The 18955-nt window shown below is 42.4% G+C and overlaps 2 protein-coding genes across 4 annotated transcripts in view; one reads left to right on the forward strand and one right to left on the reverse strand.

Moving 5' to 3' along the window:
* The window catches only part of insyn2a (inhibitory synaptic factor 2A), a 33484-nt gene extending 30024 nt beyond the window's left edge, over positions 1–3460 (forward strand). For both annotated transcript variants that reach the window (XM_084342189.1, XM_084342190.1), the window contains one exon: positions 1262–3460. In XM_084342189.1, coding sequence (XP_084198315.1) covers positions 1262–1445 — 184 coding nt within the window. In that variant the 3' untranslated portion in view covers positions 1446–3460. The remainder of the gene's footprint in view (positions 1–1261) is intronic.
* Positions 1–18955, reverse strand: part of dock1 (dedicator of cytokinesis 1) — a 203865-nt gene that overhangs the window by 113158 nt on the left and 71752 nt on the right. For both annotated transcript variants that reach the window (XM_084342187.1, XM_084342188.1), the window contains exons 26-27: positions 13748–13875; positions 9245–9340 (exon numbers count right to left, since the gene is read on the reverse strand). In XM_084342187.1, the coding sequence (XP_084198313.1) occupies positions 9245–9340; positions 13748–13875 (224 nt within the window). The remainder of the gene's footprint in view (positions 1–9244; positions 9341–13747; positions 13876–18955) is intronic.

The following is an 18955-nucleotide window of genomic DNA, read 5'->3' on the forward strand; positions in this document are numbered from 1 at the left end:
CAACGTAGATACTTAATATGGTTAGAGGGGGAGTGAGGAAGTCAAAACATGTCAAGATTAGAAGAAGAGTGAAGGGGAAAGAAAAACGGGGTGGTTTCGGTGTCAATGAAGGAAGAATATACATAGTAAAAGACAAATAATGACCAGGTTTGCAGCCTGTTCAAATAAGTAAATGCTGGTTCAAAATAAATTGCTGTATCGTAGGCAACTGGACTTGTTGCCTACGATACAACACTTAGAGTCACCATGACCTGGATGAAAACCTTCATCAACATGCTTCAAATTAAATTAAATATTGAGGGGTCAGCAAAATAAATAACTGGTACTTGTGCTATATAACTCATTCACTCTTTCTAATTCAATTTTCGACTGCACTTATGTAATGAGTAGAATAAAACAGTGACCTTGTGTTACTAAACATTCAAAATAATTCTGTAAATCTTTCACAATAAAAGTCCTCCGGGAAATGGCAGAGATCATTTCTGCTTCTTGGGTTTTTACACGATTAATGTGACGCTAGTGTTTGGGTTGCGTGAACAGCAGCAAGAAAAAAACAGCAAGGAAATCAGACAACAGGGAGGCATATAACTAAACTACAATAAAATGGATAATTATGTCATTTAAAGGGTCCAGTACGTAGGATTTAGTGGCATCTAGTGGTGCATTTGTTTGTTTGACTATATCAAACTCTTATAGATTAATGTCAGACGCACTGACAGACCTACTGACAGCTCTCGTTTGAGCAGATGAGCTTCTAAGCCCATCCTAGAGCCTACAACAACCAATAAGTAATCGTGGAGACAAGTGACCCACTCTCTCTTCTTTCTCTTCTCTCTTGAGCTACTTACACACCAGCCTCCAGATGACTGATGCATCATGAAGCCAACAAGATTTCAAATACAGCAATACATAGTTTATATCAGTTGTTAAAGCATAATCTTGAAAGACATGCAAGTTTATGTAGTTTCATACATTTTGCTCTTTCACTAAGCTGTTTTCAACTATTTTATATGCATATAAAGTTAGTGTTAATTTATTAAGAATTATAATGAGTTTATTAGTTAGTAATTCACATGTAGGGGTATTTTGAGGTCACAAAATTGCATGTGTTTTTGCCATGGGCCTGGATATTTTCTAAGAAAAACATGTGCAATGTGTTCACATCTGCTGTGATGGCAACTGGATGAGGTGGTGTTTATACCTGCATGCTGCAGTTAGCTATGGTTTAAGTTGACTGTGTTTCTGTCTGTGTTTGCTGCAGTGTGGAGCTGGACTTCAAAATACAGGAGGATAAGCTGCAGCCGCTGATGAAGAGGCTTTGCCCTACGGACGACGGCCACTTCGCCCCCCTGCCTTACCCCCAGGAGGCCTTCACCTCCACCCCAAAACGCAAGTCCAAAGCTGACTCCAAGAAGCACGCTCGCTGGAAACTTTGGTTCCTATGAAAACACAGGACCGTCTACTTCCCACCGCTACCGATGCACAGGATTTACGCATCTGTCCAGTCGTCCATACTTGTTTGGTTTATCCATCATCTTTATCACCATCTACTTTTTCTAGACCTGGTAACCACTGGATACTGAACCCCTTCTAGAAGATGACAGGATGTCTAATGGGACACAAGGGTGGATTCCATGGAAAATTCAAAATGTCATGCTTACCAAAAACGGATTCAGAGTTATTTTTGAACTAATTTCTTCAAACAGGGTGTGAAATTACACCAGAGCAACATATTTGGAGATCAGCAAGGTGAGAAGACGAATTTGATTTCCCTCTGTCTATTTGCATATATTTTTCTAGCTGACGTCTGTGGGGTCCCATTCTATGAAAATGGTCCGGTGACCGTCACATTTCTATTCACCACTTGGGACTTTGTCTTTTTTTCCCCCCAACCTCCAGGAGAGGTTGGCGAGTCAACCACGATGCTCTGAGGTCTACATCGACAGCATATCACCGTACTGCAAAGCACAATTAACACTGTTCAGGATACATTTTCTCCAGAATAATTTAAAAAAAGAACTATTTTGAGTATTAACTCACACATTTAAATCACCTACTAACAATGACAGACTGAAGACTTTCATAATATCTAAAGAAGAGACCTAAAGGACAAAGAAGTCAGAGATGTTTATTGGAATTCTATGATCAACTTTCTATCCATTGCTAAAATGTCTCCTTGAATCAACTGACTTTGAAGTAAAGAATGAATAAATAACACTTATTTTCTTAATAACATTTGCAAAGTTAGACGTCAATGTACTTTTTTCTATATAAATATATATCTATATACACTCACTTTAAGGTTTAGTGGAATATATTTATTTGAGCTGCTGTGAAGGGAGTTGTGCATTTCAAAAACTGCAGTGCATAGGAGGTAAATAACTTCTGATTCTTTAATTTCTTTTCATACGTCAAGCTTAGTTCTTACTAACCTCACAACGCATATGGTGATTGAAACCCGACATCAAAAAGAAAAGAGGGAATACACAGAGTCAAATGTCATCAAAAAACAAAGTTTAATAAAGATTCTTTATCATTTCAGTCACAAAACCAAGTATAATAAATACTGTTGGTTCTTAGCACATGTGAAAGGTAACAGAAGATAGCTGTGATTGTATTGCCGCAGTGTCCTGCATCAGCTACCGAGATAGCTACTGAAACCAAGCCAGAAAGACTGAATGTGCCACTTCTGATCACAACCAGGGCTTCTACAGTGCAGGGTGGCAAGCGTGTAGCCTTGCATGCTTTTTACAACCCTCCGATTTTGCAGGATATTTTCTAGCTTTTCAAGAAAACAATTTTTAAAGAGAATGACGAAGAAACTTTTTTCTCTTTCGCCCCCTTTTGGTTATTTACTATCTCCTGCTCATTGCTTCCCATCACATCGACTGTAAAGTAAAAACTCATGTAGTGGCTCCATACAGGGTTCAAAGTATATGTACAGCCAAAATAATATTTGCATTTACTATATATAAATATATGTTGTATAGCATCAAATAGGGCTAATACCATTTTAATGGGTGGGAAAGCAGCCAATAACTAAAAGAAAACAACATTACTGTACAATGCCGGCAGGAGCATAAAACCGAAGTCACTCTCAAAGCCAAAAACACTGCCCCAGAGGAGAGGAAATGCGCCAAAGTGGTTTCAAGGGCATAAAAGTAACATCTTTATCTACTGTCACACGAAAAACACCAAGTTAGCTACTAGATATTACTGGGTTGACTTTCACAAGCTCCAACATGCTGCTTTCTGTTGGCTACATGTGACTCACACCTCCACTCTTGTACATGCCAGGTTGGTTTCTTTCAGTAGTTATGCTGTAGCATCAAGAGAGAACTAGATGTTTATCTGTACCTTAAAGAAGTGCAATTGATTTATTATGTGCAATACTGTGTATTTTATACTGTTTTTTTAAAAAAGAAAAAAATAAAGATATTTAATATGCAAAATATGAAAAATAAAAACAGATATCTACAGAGCTCTGAAAGTCTGAAGGAGACCGAGTATCATTTGCGTAACAGTGAGAAGGACGTTACTTTCATCAAGGCAAATGCCAGTTAAAGGGTCGGCTCAACCAAATGACAAAAAAAATGCTATCTAGATTATAGAAGAAGGTATTTCTGACGAAAAGTTGGGATATCAGAAGCCATCTTTGTGGCAACCAAAACAGGTATTCTAAGCCAAAGAATACCTCAAAGAGGGGGCGGCTGTAGCTCAGTGGGTAGAGCAGGTGACCAGCAGCCAGAAGGTTGCTGGTTCAAACCCCGGCTCCCCTGGCCGGAACTGAGCTACATGCCGAAGCATCCTTGAGCAAGATGCTGAACCCCTAAATTGCTCCTGATGTGCAGCTGCAAGCTGCAATCTGCAAGCTGCAAGGCAGCCTCTGCCATCAGAGGGCCCTGGATGAACTGGCGTCTCATCCAGGGGTGTACCCTGGCCTTCGCCCGGTGAGAGCTGGATTTGGCCCCAGTAGCCCCGCAACCCCCCGAAAGGGGGGATAAAAGCGGCAACACTCCGCGACCCCAATAGGGAAATAGCGGAAAGAAAATGAGATGAGATGAGATGAGGTATTTCTGACGAAAAGTTGGGATATCAGAAGCCATCTTTGTGGCAACCAAAACAGGTATTCTAAGCCAAAGCATGATCTCCTGTTTTCACAGCATAAGAGAGAAAATTGAGCCTAAAGAAGCGTAAAGTCGCGATATAAAAACATGGTTTTCAATGATGTACATTGCCGACTGGGTTGCAAAGTAATCTGCATTGTGGCTTCAATGGGGTAAGAGAGGAAATATGTTTGTTTTCTGTTGTAATCTGGGTGCACCAACCCTGTAAATGTGAATTTTACTTTGGTTTGGTTTGAAAATTCTGTATGCAAAACAATCAACTCTACAATCTTATGAGATGATAAGCAGGAGATAAGGTTGAAAATCCGCCTAGAATCAGCCCTGCACCTCTTTGATGTAGTAGTGGCACAACACGAGAGCAGAATACAACAGAGGGATAAGCAGCAAGGGGCTTCTAGTGCAGGAAGTCGACCTGCCTTAGAACCTGATCCAAAGCTTACACTCGCAGCACAAATCTCGCACCAGTAACCCTTACTTTAAGGCCGTGTATGGGCTTTCGGGCACGGTCATCTGTTGGTGCACCTGCTTCGTGATGCCGCTGACCAGCAACGAGGCGAATCGATGACGTCAAAACTCTGACTAAATGCCCCAGAGAGGCACAGTCACCCTCACACTGATGCATTCAGCTGCAGGAACCAATGTTGCCCGCCCTCCTCTCACCCGTAGCTCGGCCTTCTCCATTGGGCTTCCTTCAGGTGGATGTCTGCAGCACAGCACCGAGGCTACAAGCAAGAACTCCAGTGCACCATCGCATTACACCCTTTAACCGCAGTCCTCCCGTGGTTTAAAGGCGGCGAGCATTACCACGTGAGTCCCAGCGGTTCTCAAACAGTGTTGACAGCGAGCGCACGCCTGACATGAGTTGTTGCAGGGTCAATAAACCCAAGAGGACGCTCAAAGTTTCAGCACAGGAAAGGAGAGGAGAGGTGGGGAGAGGGGCAGCGAGTGAGTGATAAGTGCATGTTTGAGGCATTATGATGCAGTGCCATATCTCACTATGCTTCTCTTCTGTAAGAGCTCTGCACCAGTCTGGCCAGCAGGAGAGAGGGAGAGGGAGTGAGAGGACAGAAAAGAGAGATGCTGAGGGAAATGTGTGAACAAAAAGAGACACAAAGACCGAGAGCTGAAGAGAGTGAGTGATACAGAGAGAGGACCTGAATAGACGTCATTGAGTCGGCTTTGTTGCAATATATTCGGTCAGTGAGTGCATGCAGCAAAGAACGCGCTCCAGCCCCTATAGCTGGTCAGCCCCATACTGTCAATCAATAACATGCAGTCCTTCCTCTGCAGTTCTTTCAGCACACTGCAGGAGAAATCGGCGGGATAAGCGTGAAGCACTGCAGCCACCCAGCACCGCAACCTGTTGTCGGACAGTCCTCAAGAGCAGCTATGAAAAGTTCAATAGGTCATTTAGACAACATTAAGGATAAGCCAACTGTCTATCATTGTTTCCAATTTATCCTCAGGTCTGTTAGGTATACTATATGATTAATTTTGACATTTGGGTCTTTCCTAACAATGCATAACAAAAAATAGGCAAAGGTCATTACGGCTGTGATGGAATAAGAAAAACACAAAGGCTCATTTCATCGGTTTGGTTGCAGAAGTATGTAACACAGTGATTTTTTTCCAGCAGCAGCTTCCTTTCTACGTGTATCTGCAGGACTCATCCAGAGGCTTAAACCAGAAGAAATGTAATTCAAGGGCATAAAGGTAGAACTTGATCGTTTCAGCAGGGACAGCCGAAATGTTTCTGCAACTATCCCAGTGTAAATGTATTCACGAGGACTCATCTCAACCTGCGCGAGGGTGGACATGAATATAAAAGACACTGCCGGCTCGGATGTCCAATGAGGCAAACGTCCTGCGATGCTGTGTCTAAGTTGCTAACAGGCGTAGCACTGCAGTGACAACACACAACAAAACAGACGCCCTCGAGCCGTCACTGTGATCATTCTCATCAACATTCTGTGTCCACCACCACACGGAGAGAGGAGAAAGAGAAGAGAGAGCAGAGAGCGAGAGGGAGAGAGGGAGAGAGAGGCGGGAGACAGAGTAGAACGTTAATGCATAAATCTAAATGTAAGAGGCTGCCACTCAGAAGAACAAGGTCGCTGGTTGGCTGCGGTGCTGTGTGAGCAGCAGCGGCGGCGCAATCTGCCTGCAGAGTAGGCAGCAGCACCCAGCGGCAGCAACAACAGTCCTCTGATTAGAAAGCGACGACATTTCTCGCAGCGCTAACTGGGTCTCATAGCTGTTAAAAATTCACACCAACCTTATTGATCATTAAATAGTGATTTAAGGACCTGCTTCAAATGCAGCCTCTGTCCCGAGTACTGTATAATGTATAGTGTGTGAGTGAAAGAGCTATAGTGTTCAAAGACAAAGCTTTAATGTGACCTCTAACTCCCACTGGGGAAAAAGGACACTCTGCTTGTGATGCTAAATATTATGCACGTACTTAGAAAATGTCAAGGCAGTCAAGTACAGTGACTGGCGACGTATAGAGGCGGTGCTGAAAAAAAGGTAGGGGTCAGTGGGGACAATATGCAAGCTGTGTATAAGGAAGTGAAGTAAGGTAGAGGGCAAACAGAGCACATGTATACTGAGCAGAGAGTTTCAGTAAGGGCCACAGGGGTAGAGCACTTTTATCAACCAGAGAGGAAGCTGGTCTGGTCTGGCCATTCAGCAGAAAAAATCATTTTACCTATGCCACAGGCGGGTGAGGTGCGATGAAATGGATGCACTTAGTGTAATAAAATATAGAAGAAGACTGCTTGTGCTGCCTGCGTGAGTGTCGATAGCCTTTTAGGTAGAGATACAGGTTAATATCGACATGCCATCATCAGTATCAGCTGTTAATGGCCTTAAAATGAAATACTGGCATCGGCCTGAAATGAACCTCAGACAACGCTCTAACTGTTGACTCAGCAGTATTCTTATTCTGCCCTGTGAATGTGTACATTTTGAAAAGCGTTATGGGCATTATATTTGTCACATCGTAATAAGAGTTGGCTAATACAGCAACAGTGGAAGCCCATTTCTGCCGGTTAAAGAAAAAAAAAAACAATAAGATGAAAATATTCCCACGATGAATCAAAATAATGAGATAAAAAGTCATAATTATTTGATTTAAAAAAATCATGGCAAGTGATAATTATGAGATAAAAATAGAATTATTAGGGAAAAAAGTAATAATTATGTTATAATCAGCCCAAATTCTGAACCATTAATGGATGGTTCAGAATTTGGGCTGATTATAACATAATTATTACCCTTTTCAGATAGGCGCTAACCACTGCACCGATCTTTAAATTTCAACTTTAATCTCATAATAATCACTTACCATGATTTTTTTTTTTTTAATTGGCGAAAATGGGTTTCCATACAACAGGAGAGACTCGGTGGGGAATAAAAACGTGCATATATCAGCATATCAATCAAAATAACTTGATATCTGTATGAAGTGTATCTGCAAAATTACAATATGGTGCATCCCTACTTTTGGACAAAGTGGTTGGCGAGTGTCAGATCTGGAATACATAATCAAAAGAACCCGACTGCAGCGAAACACAACAGAGGGGGGAAAATGGCAGGAGACGTGTCTGAGCTGCAGAGGCAGCTGGTACAAGTTGTAACATCTTTTCCGAAAATCCACTTTCCAAACTCTCTGACCGTGCGCCAGGCGGGGACGATGCAGAGTCTGTATGGCCTGGCATGAAAATGAATGGATTGGAGAGCTGGAGCGGGGAGAGTAAGCAGGAGTCCTTAGACCCCCCTCCAGGCAGCTGGCTGGGAGAGACGGGGCGGCAGGGTGGCCTCAGCTCAACTCACAGCTTCATTTGCTTTACATTATGTGGAGCAAATGCAGGCTGGAGATCTGTTACACAACAAGAGGCTGTCTATTTACACAATTAGCTTGGCGCAGATATACTTTTAGACTGAGGCGTGAAGGAAGAGCTAGAGAATCTCTGCGATTGCAAAATCACTCTCGCTGCAACTTGGAGAGAGAGGAAACGTGAGAGGAAGAGCGAGGAGGAGGGTAAGAGGACACAGAGGACGAAGGATGAGTGCTGCTGCAGACGTGTTGTAGCGCTGTGACATAACACACACACACACACACTCACAAACACACACTGGATGATTAGTGTGCGATAACTCTGGCTACTGTTGGCTTTATTAAATCACTCTCTCTGCTGGTGTTGCTCGGTGACTGGTAATAAAAGCCGATAAGCTTCCATTTAAACAGGTGACGCCGTTTCCTGCTGCTGCACAGACGGAGAGGGTGCTGTGCCTGCGCGCACACAACAAACACGATAAATAACCGGAGAAAGGAGGGGAAAGGATGCTACGCCAACCTGTATCAGTGTCAGTGTAATCATTCAGCATTATACGACTCCCCGTTTTCCTATACATACTTGAGGTGTAGAGGAAATGTCTCTCTCATCACCTACCTCATTTTAAGTGGGATGTAACAGCACCTGTAAGTGCCCTCAGAGATCTCCATCATAAAACCGTTTATAAAAACATCATATGTTTATTATCTTCAAAGTCACGTCAACAGCTACACGCACCTCTGATGACTACAAGCATGAACACGCCGCAACAGAACCACTCAAAGTTGTTTATTGGACTTTTTCTGACTTATGAAAACAGATCGGGCAGACGGCGTGCAATAATTGCAACCGAGCACTAGCCGAGACAGTGATTGGGGGGAAGGATGCCAACGGCGTCGGAGGAGGGCGGGCTGATTAGATTACAGCACAGAGCATCAGAAATGTTCTAATAAGTGAGGGATCATGGCATAAAAAAATCATGAAACGGCAGAAAAAGGCACACAAACAGCCGGCTGGAGAACGATACGAGCAGATCAAAGCCACTCTCATATCGGGGTTGCGTGAAAGCTTTCCGCCAAGGTAGACTTTACCTTTAATGATAGCCGTGGAATGGGACTGGAGTAGCAGCAGGCCTGTGGGACTTAAACTAGTTGTGGTACTGGGGCCTTTAAATTAGAGTGTGTGTGCTTGTGTGTAACAGCCAGTGGAAAAAGTAACAGATTGAAACAGAGCTAGTCTTGGGAGTGAAGCTAGTAGCTGAAGAAAATTGGACAAACTTACGATGTGAGGGGAATCGCGGCCCATTGAAATGACCGTCCTGTTGACAGTCCTCAGCAGCTTCTCCATGATGATCTGAACGTGCCACTGGGTGGGACCCTGGAGGAAAACACAGACACATGTTCAGAGCATTCAAAGACTCATTTAATTGCACTTTTTTATAGCATTTTCTTAGATTCCTACATTTCCCACATGACTATTAACACTTCTGACGGAGCAGACTTTATTTACATGAGTCATCCCGCACATAAGGCTGTAATGAAAGCATTTAAGGCAGAAAAAAGAGGAGAGTGAGGTTTTACGACTCATTTTGTTGCTCTACACTCAACTTCCAATTTGGACCGCTGCCCCTGTTTAACATAATTTTGTAGATTTTGAGGTTAAAAGTGCAAATTGATGAGCGTTTTCACAACTTCTTAAATATCAAATTCAAGCACTTTCCAGACCAAATTTGCCAAATTTAGAGACACTACACAAGAACCCGAACAATATTATCAAGTCAGTATTGGCTCACAAATCATAAATAAATGGGAATCAGCGTGTATTATGTCCGATATGTGCTGATAAGAAAACACTTCTTTACTCTTACAATATGCAAAAAAACATGCTTGAGGTGATTTATAAATACTAAATTCACAGTTAAGTTTACAGTTAACTTCCTGCCTTCATTATGTACATATCTTTATCAAGTGTTTGATAACCACATTTGAGGCAAAACGTGTTTTTATGTAAGAATATAAGCTAATATATTGGAACCAGAATAAGTTCTGGTGTCGACATTGGTCCCAGAAATCCAGTATCAGTCGGCCTCTACTCGACACAGCACAGTTTGAGACATAGATCAATGTTACCTACTGTTCCAACACTGAGGACTTTTAATGAGAAGTAGCTGGCTTTGCAGAAGCTCACTCAACAATTAAAAAGGAGAGGGGCTTGAATGTGTGAACAAACAGCGAAACGTAAACTTCTTACTAACGTTATATAAAAAAAAATTCGTATTTCTATTCTTGCACAAAATACACAAATTCAAGCACAAGGGTTGCAGCCTTTTCAAGGTATAGCATGATATTAAAGTTCACTATTATCATACCGTCTACATTTGCTTCTCAACAGTATTGGTGTTATTTTAAAAAACATTATTTCAAGTTTATATCAAGTTTAATGTCGGCCAGGACATAATATTTTTTGTAAGTGCAACAAAGCGTGCCTTCGACCGAAACATTTCTGTTCTGGTTACATTAATCAACCGTTTCTGAGATGGTTATTGTACTGTTGCAACCCTATCAATCACTGTTAATGACTTTTCAGTGATTTTATTCTATTTATGTATATTTTCAAAAACGTTAACCCCGTCACTCTCAGAAAGGATCAGAAATGTTCAAGGATTTCAAGAATCTGTGGGAATCCTTATTGATTAATCCAGACAGAACTCTAACTCAGATTCTGAGAAGCTGGATATCAAAGCTCTTCTTGTACAAGTAGTCAGTCAGCACAAACATCACCATAGAATAAGGGCTAAAACAATCTCCCCAAAAGCATTTTCGGACAATGTTAAAGTGGTTGAGAAGGGATTTCTCCTTTAATAAAGAAATATATAGACTCATATAGACTCAACTGCCGGCTTCTCTCCACCGAATTTCACTGAAATCTGTTCACAGGTATCACAAAAAAATCAGGTTGTCTTATCAATAAATCAGAAACATGTTACTACTGCTGTTCAAAAACCAGAACTCTTGAAATACTTTTTTTAATTTTGTGCTGAGAAACCTGATAAATGTGACTGATGCAGCCACAATGATTTAAACATAGTGAATCTTTGCTGTTGGAGGGGGGAAACACCCATGGGGCAGTTGTACGGCTGTCATAAGTGGGCCAATTTTCCTTGGATCTGACATTAGTGAGTTGGAGTTACCACACTGTCTCTACCTGTCTGTGGGGGGAAACTTCTAAGCAGGCCGAGCTCTGCAGCATCAACCTAAACTTTCAATAATTTACAGGGCTCTCTCTGCGATTTAAGAACTCGCGCAAGCCAGTCCGTGCACACACGTTCAAACGTTCACACAGTCAGAGAGGAGGACTGTGGAGAATAGACTGAGGAGGGAGTCTCAGATGTTGCCTTCCAACGTGGCAAGAGTGACACACATTCCCACACTGTTTTTAAGAGAAATCCCGGCCTGAATACATTTCCTACACAAACCCAGTGCATCAAGGTTTGAATCTAGCTACGCAAGCGGATAATGTATAATTAGATCCTCATTTTTAACATGGCGATTCAAGATTTAATAACTTTGAAACTCAAGAGGACAGAAGTATCCAGAATGATTTTCTTTCCTATCCTATTTCGCTTCTCATCAACGAGTGCATGCAAGTATATTAAAGTGTGTAGTGCAGCGATGAAAGAGAGGGCAAGGCAGCAGGAGAGGAAGCAGCGAATCCAGCGACGGTGAAAGTGTGCGAGTGCAACATGGGAGAGGTGGATAATCCCGCAGCAGAGTGTGGAGTGTGGGAGGCCAGGCTGTGGTGATCAACGGCGAGGGGAGTCTGAGAGGGCCTGAGGGAGGACATCGGGAGTCTGAGCATGGCAGAGGATGAAACACACTTGTGAAGCAGTGGAGTGCTTTGGGGTGTGTGTGTGTGTGTTATCATGTGTGCGTGTGAGGTCTGAGTGTGAGTTATGTGGACTCAAGAAAATAATTAGCATCAGCAAGTAAATAAGTTGATTAATTCATTAGATGATCAGCAGGAAGCGGATGAGAAATTAGATCATTTATTGTTTTAAGTTCTTTATTAAACTGGCAGTAGACAAAGTTTTCTTGCTTTAACTTATTATTACGATGTAAATTTCGATTCCACGGTGTAGTGGCCTTGGAATAATGATACCATCAGCATTTGGATTGGTTTCTTATAAGCCTCGCCGTCATCGTGAAGGCTTGATTTATGGTACAGAACAATCAGCTTTCATGTCTCCATTACAGACTAAATGAATGAGTAAATGTAAAATGTCACCTTCTACTTTCCTCTCCACCTTGAGTCTAATCTGCTGTAGCTACTTGTTTTGGTGAAGCAATATTCAAACTATGCTTGGGCTGATATTAGACAATATCGAATATCTCCATATTTGCCGGCATATAGAATATTTTTGAAAATACTGAATATCCAACAGCTGTTTCAGCATCTTCAGGCTTTTATTTTGAAGAGAAATGTTGGCAGAACTGTAGTGGCAGCAGAGGGATTGCGTCGATATTTGGGAGGTTACTACGGGTTAATTGTCCTGATGTAGCGGCATGCACACAGCACTTTAACATACAGACATGGAGGACTTAGTTTCTAATAAAGCCAGCGCACCAATTTGACAATATTTTTGGACTAAAGCCAAGGGATTTGAATGAGGCTACATGTCCTCTTTGCTGTAAGCAGGTGTTAAATAAACAAGGCAACACCACAAATTTGCAGTCTCACCTCGAAGTCCATCACCCAGGACAGTTGGCTTGGCTGGACTTGGAATGAGCGACGATAATATCGTCTATCGCAATCTTGGGTTGGTACAATATCATGATATCGCCCGAGTCTAACTCAAACTATGTTATTACTCCGTATGAAATGTTTTGTTTCCCTTCAGAAATGTGGAAACAAATGCAGCGTGTCCTGTGTTGTTGCAGTGATGAAAGAAGACAATACCTTGAAAAATATCAAGGGGGGCATAATATCTAAGATTTTCATTAGAAGATTAATATAACAAGGCTTATGTTCTGTGGGTTAATCATAACAGTAATAAAGTTTTAATTACTTCTGACAGTGTCATCTCGTTGTCTGAGACAAGAGAGCAAACAGCACAGCTGGTACGTGTGCATCAATACTGCATAAACTGACTACTGAAACCATTTCAAATATCCAGAATCGATTTGTGTAGATATTTTTGACAACATTAGTCAGTTCTAGGCACTAACAACTGACTAATGTTTGGACTGTTTATCAGACAAAACAAGCCATTTGGAGAAGTCACCTCAGGCTCTTGTAATTAGAACGTTGTGGCTGCTTTCTGCCTCTTTATCAACTTAATACTTAACTGATTAGCTGGAAGAACAACGGAAAGATCAAGCAAAAATGGCTCTGTGATTGACTTCCAATGGCTGCTTTATCATCATGTAGACGACATTGCTCTGAGGTACTCTGGCTCTAAAACACAGCGAGCTGAATCAGAGCTCATCACCATGTTCTTGGAGCGCGTTCATGGTGTTGAAGATGGCCTCAAGCCGCCCTCAACGATGAATTAGTGTGCACAGCCAACTCTACGGGTTAGTAAATTAACAGTGCCGTAAAATGTGCTCCTTTCAGGGCATGCGGTGCAATAAAATAAATTAAGAACAGCACACTGATTAGTAGCTATTGAGTAAAACAAATGTGCTTCTTCTTTATGGCAAGGGACTTCTGGATCCCCTTGTTATGCTGCCATTTGCCCCAGAGGGAAAATAAAAGCACGTGAAGCTGGAGAGTCGCGTTCCTCACCACATCCTTCCTGTAGAGCACCTCCAGGATGTCGCTGAGCAGCTGGCAGCAGGCCTTCGGCTCCTCCCGCTTCTCCAGGTGGAACTTCAGCTGGTCCGTCATCAGCGGCAGGAGGATCTCGCGGCAGTCTGCAGGGACAGCGGCAAAAACACACACTTTGACAACGCTGCTCAACACATGGGACGGATGATGGATCGCACGAGGCAGCGCAGCATATGCTCTCGACACACTCTCGATGAAGATGCACGCAGCTTGTTAATGGCTTCCTCGCAGCACAGAGGATTAAATTAAAACAATGCACAGAATGAATTTATTAATTAAAGTGAATGTGGCAAAGGCTCCCAAGATCCCTGAGAATAATTACAGTACAACAGCACAACCGTCAGATGAAAAGCCAATTGGAGCAATTAGGTTTTCTACAGCACGGGCAATCAAAGATCTCTCTTGACATATCAGGTAAAGAAGAAGAAAAATACCAAACCACCTAGTTACCAAGCCTGTCAGCTAATTATATCTCTAGTTAGCATGAAATTCTGGTCAATAGATCCCTCTCCAATGAAGGTATTTGTACTGTTGTGAGTGTAAAACCTCGTTATTTAGTAAAAATAAATGGTGCAGGTGACAGAATACCACACACTTTCTGTCCCTTTGCACCTAAAAAAGCAAGCGAAGGCAGCCGAAAACAACAACTTTTTCTCCAACTCTGTCAAACTAACGGCTACAATTAAAATTCTACACAACATGCAACCACACCTGACCTAAAGAGTTTGGCTAAGGCTGACGCTGAACATCAAAAAGTGAATTTCCATATGCAGGGGGCAGAGAATTTGGTTGGCAATTGGACATGGAGGACAGCAGAGATAAGCCAGGAAGTATTCTCATGGAGGCAGCCTCCCACAAAATTATCATATTTTTTATTAAACCTTCTGATTCCAATCTCGCTGGCATTTGTGTATGTGTGTGTGGCTCATATTAAAAGCCTAGGGACAAATACCGGAGTTAGGTTGGTTCAATTTAGGAGACAGGGAGTATCGTTTAGGGGGTTAGGTGAGTATTTTATAGATTTATCGAGAGGAAAGCAATCACCTAACACTTTTCTGTCTACTAAATTGATAACCTCTCTGCAGCACAGAAAAAACACTAACTGCTTTTAAAAGAAAACACCTCTCAAGGCCCCCCTGCAGTGCACTGAATCTCTCTAACAAACACAAAATATTGATAGAAATGTCATATTAAAGGAAGAGAACGAGAACAAAAGAGCGGTACACTGAGTTAAACCATCACCAATCAACCAAACTGCGGGGGGACAACAGCACCCTTCACATAACAATCTTTAAGTGCGGAGATGCCGCTGCTCCAAATGGCCATCCAGCGATGGATTTCAATTCACGGTCAATGCAATCTCTCTGCTTTAGAGCTCTAATAAGCCAATCAACTGGGACAAAAAGGAAATTGTAACTTCATTACTCATCAAAACAGACACACACACAAGCATAAAGCTTTGCCAGTTGTCAATACTGCTCGACCCCGGATGACAAACAGCAGGATGTAACGCGCAATGAATAACATGAACTTTGCTGACCTCTTTATAAACAATACGGAGATGTATTGAACATAAATCCCACCAGTGTTTTCCCTCCTCTGACCCCTTTCTGCGAGAAGAGTATGTAAAGTTAAACAGCATGAAGTAATTCCAGGAAGACGGATGAAGAAAGGAAAAGCTCTCATCCCAACATGCACCAACAAAAAATAAATAAAAAAAACACACAGATCAGCATCTGTGATTCATGAAGTCAGAAACAGTTTCTATTTCACTGTCAGTATTACTGGAATTAAACATAAGCCAGGACTGTGCACAGAGACCAGGATGAGGCTCTGTAGTGAAAGCACAGTGAATATATTTTATGTAATATTGACAAATAAAGAATCCTGGAGAATTTTAAATGTCATTCTCAATGACTCAGGCATAATTAGTTAGTCAATTATGCAATTATTCTCTTCTAGCGATCTAGGAAATCTCTAATAGCTGCTGTACTCCTTTTGATTCACTTTCAATAAACCTAATGTAAAAATAAATATGGGGAAGCTCCTTAGTGAAGATGGCATATCAACTGAATAATAGGTCCAAATGATAAATCATTCATTTGCAATTATATTATACAATGACACCGACCAACACACTGAGTTGCTGTAAAAGTGTGAGACATTGTGACAAAAACACACAAGGATTATCTACAGATCGTTAAATTGCTCTTTCAATTTCACAGAAATTCAGCAGGTACGTTTTGAGACATATTATATACAAAAGCAAATGGGTGGTACAAGATGAAAGGTTGGGCTGACACCTAAATCAAAAACCGCGTTCGTTCTTTCAGGAGCGGGCTTTTGTACGGGAAATGTCATGCCAGGTTTTTCCTGCATATTTTGAGGTATCTGGTCATCACAAACACAAGTATTTATCCTCTGATGATTATGGGTCATTTCCTCACAACGTCACAAATGTCATAGAAATCCAACCATCATGTCTCACAACTGCCTCTCAGCATTGGAAAAGGATCGCCAAAGTCATGAAGGTTTATCCCAATTGGTCCAACTGTTGTCGATATATTTCAGTTCGCTGACCTTTGGCCTTTTAGATATAAAATTACATCATTTTATCCTATTAGAGATTTGTGTAAAACGTGTCATAGTCATCATATGAATTGTTGAGTAATGGATAAAACTGTTGAGTGCAAGTGGACATTTGTGCCAAATTTGAGGTGTTTCCGAGATATCACATTCATGAGAATGGGATACCATGAGGTCACAGCGACCTTGACCCTTGACCTATGACTACCAAAATCCAATCAGTTCATCCTTGAGTCAAAGTGAACCTTTGTGCCAAATTTCAATAAATCCCCTCAAAGCATTCTTGAGATATCGTGTTCACAAGAGTGGATGGACGAATGGACAACCAGAAAATATAACCACTCCGTCCACAGTTTATTGGCACAAAGGAATAAAAAAGATCCACAAATAATTGGTGACTAGCCTCACTTGTCTTTTGGCAGTATTGTGTTCTACCTTCTCTACACTACTGCTGTTATTCACATCAAGTCTTCACTGGTAAATACATGAAAAGGGTTTGCCTTGTCACGTGTGAGCCAGCCCTGACACAAGGTGACAACCATGTCTGCACTGAAAGATTTTCGCTGCTGTGGAGTCGAGCACCAAGCTGATAAGGCTTAAAGCGAAACTGTGTGTTTTTCATGTATAAGTGTGTATGCGCTTGGTAATCTTCCAGAGCTTGAACACAAAAGCAAATCTCTTATCTGAGGGCGTCTAACATTGTGTGGAGAGTTTAATGCCTTGTTTTTACAAAGGTCCAATCCTCACCCCCGCTGCACCTCCGCCAAACACGGAATACACACAAACGGTGACACGCAAACACACACACCGACTTATGAATGGACACGTGAGCTACATATACACACTCTCACACACATACACTAGTGGCAGGGCGGGGGCGGGACAAGCAGACTGGAACTATCAAGCTAGGCCATGAGCGCTCTCCACAAACTTTCAGCGCAAACAGATTTTGGACGCTACGCTGATTTTCCCCTTTAACACCGACCAAGAGAGCAGCCGACAAATTTGTTCTCTTCCAATGATCCAATTTGCAAGTGATTTATGCTCCCGTCCCGCTCTCTCCTTTTCACGGCTTCAATCAGTGAAGGTGACACAACGTTGCGCCTCCAAATTAATAAAAACTTTTTTTCCTCCTTCCTGAGTTCATTAAGGTTTCACCTGCAGGAGGGAATGGCGTATGCATTCCAATCACATTCGACACACAGCACTTCAATTTGAAACGTGGAGATGAAGCTCGTGGAGAAAGTGATCTTACCGTCTCAAGTCATCATTTTGAAAAGATAAGCCCATTGGAAAAGTTGAGAGATGCTTTTAAACAGAAACAGTTAATCTGTTGATCACTGTGCAGCCGACAGGAAAGGAAACACTCCCATCAGTGAACATATTTGATGCATGTTGATGGGCGTGTGCGGACTGCAAACAGACTCCATGTTGAAGGTTGCGCATCTATGTAAATTAGTCTAGTTGGTCATTCCAGTACACTTCACCTTGGGATTGGCTGGTTAGGAAACCTTTCAGGGACCACCTGGGGATAAGGATGCATCTAATGAGTCCCATGAGCATGTGCACTGATTAGGCCACCTTAAAAACTACCCGTCTGGCTCATTTGCTCACTGCAGTGGTCATTATCTGTAATAAAACATCCCCAAAGCGGAGCGCAGCTTGATACCGATGTGGGAAGGACAGTTTTACATGGCAATTAAGTGTTCTCCATCACAGGTTTTGCGGCATTTTAAAAACTTGCACACACTGGAGATGTCTAAAGCACCAGCGCGTGGAGCCGATGTGAGAACTAAGCAGCTGGATGGGCTTTATCTACATCGCAGCAGCAAGTCCTCCTGCTGATCAGCAGGCCATTCCCAAGCATCAGGGAGGCTTGCCTGTCCACAATTACACCAACAGATCAATAGTAATTACCAGAGGTCCAGGCACTGAACATTGTCCCTCAATAGCTGCTCATCTAAACTAGGCAAAACACCAATAGCAGAATTTCATTTTCCTAAAGAATGAAAGGCCTGGCTCATGAAGTTGAACACTTTGCCCTATTAAATAATATCTGATGAAGAACGTGACAAACGTCACATCGCACTCTGTCAAACATCTGCTGACGACAGAGGCAGAGAGCAGCCGTGCAAGTGGGCTAATTTTGTTGTTCACTACCTTAGTCAACTGCTGTGAGGCATGCGTTGTCCCTGCCAGCCACATTAAATCACTGTTGCCATTTTATCCGGTTAGGAACTTTGCATTTAATTTGCCACCACAGGACAGTATGTGCATGTGTTTGAGCGTGTTTGTCTCTAAATCAGGACCTAACCTAACACGGCCTCAGAGGACGGCTGCCTCCGGCCAAAACATTGGCCCCTCAACCACCACCGGAGCAGGACGCCCCAGGCTGGCTTGGCTGCAGCGAGTGGAGGAGCAGGTTGTTCTCCATCTCGACATCCCTGCCCTTTATATCTGTGGCATTACAAAACGGGGCCACCCACAAGAGGGAGAAAAGGGGGAAAGCTTTACGGGGCCCAGCAGCTCTGGGGGCCCATGGAGGCCAGCATTATCAGTAATAGGGGCGTCACAATTTTC

Source organism: Pagrus pagrus (genome assembly GCF_965226575.1).
Source record: "Pagrus pagrus genome assembly, chromosome: 21".
Taxonomy (NCBI): Eukaryota; Metazoa; Chordata; class Actinopteri; order Spariformes; family Sparidae; genus Pagrus; species Pagrus pagrus.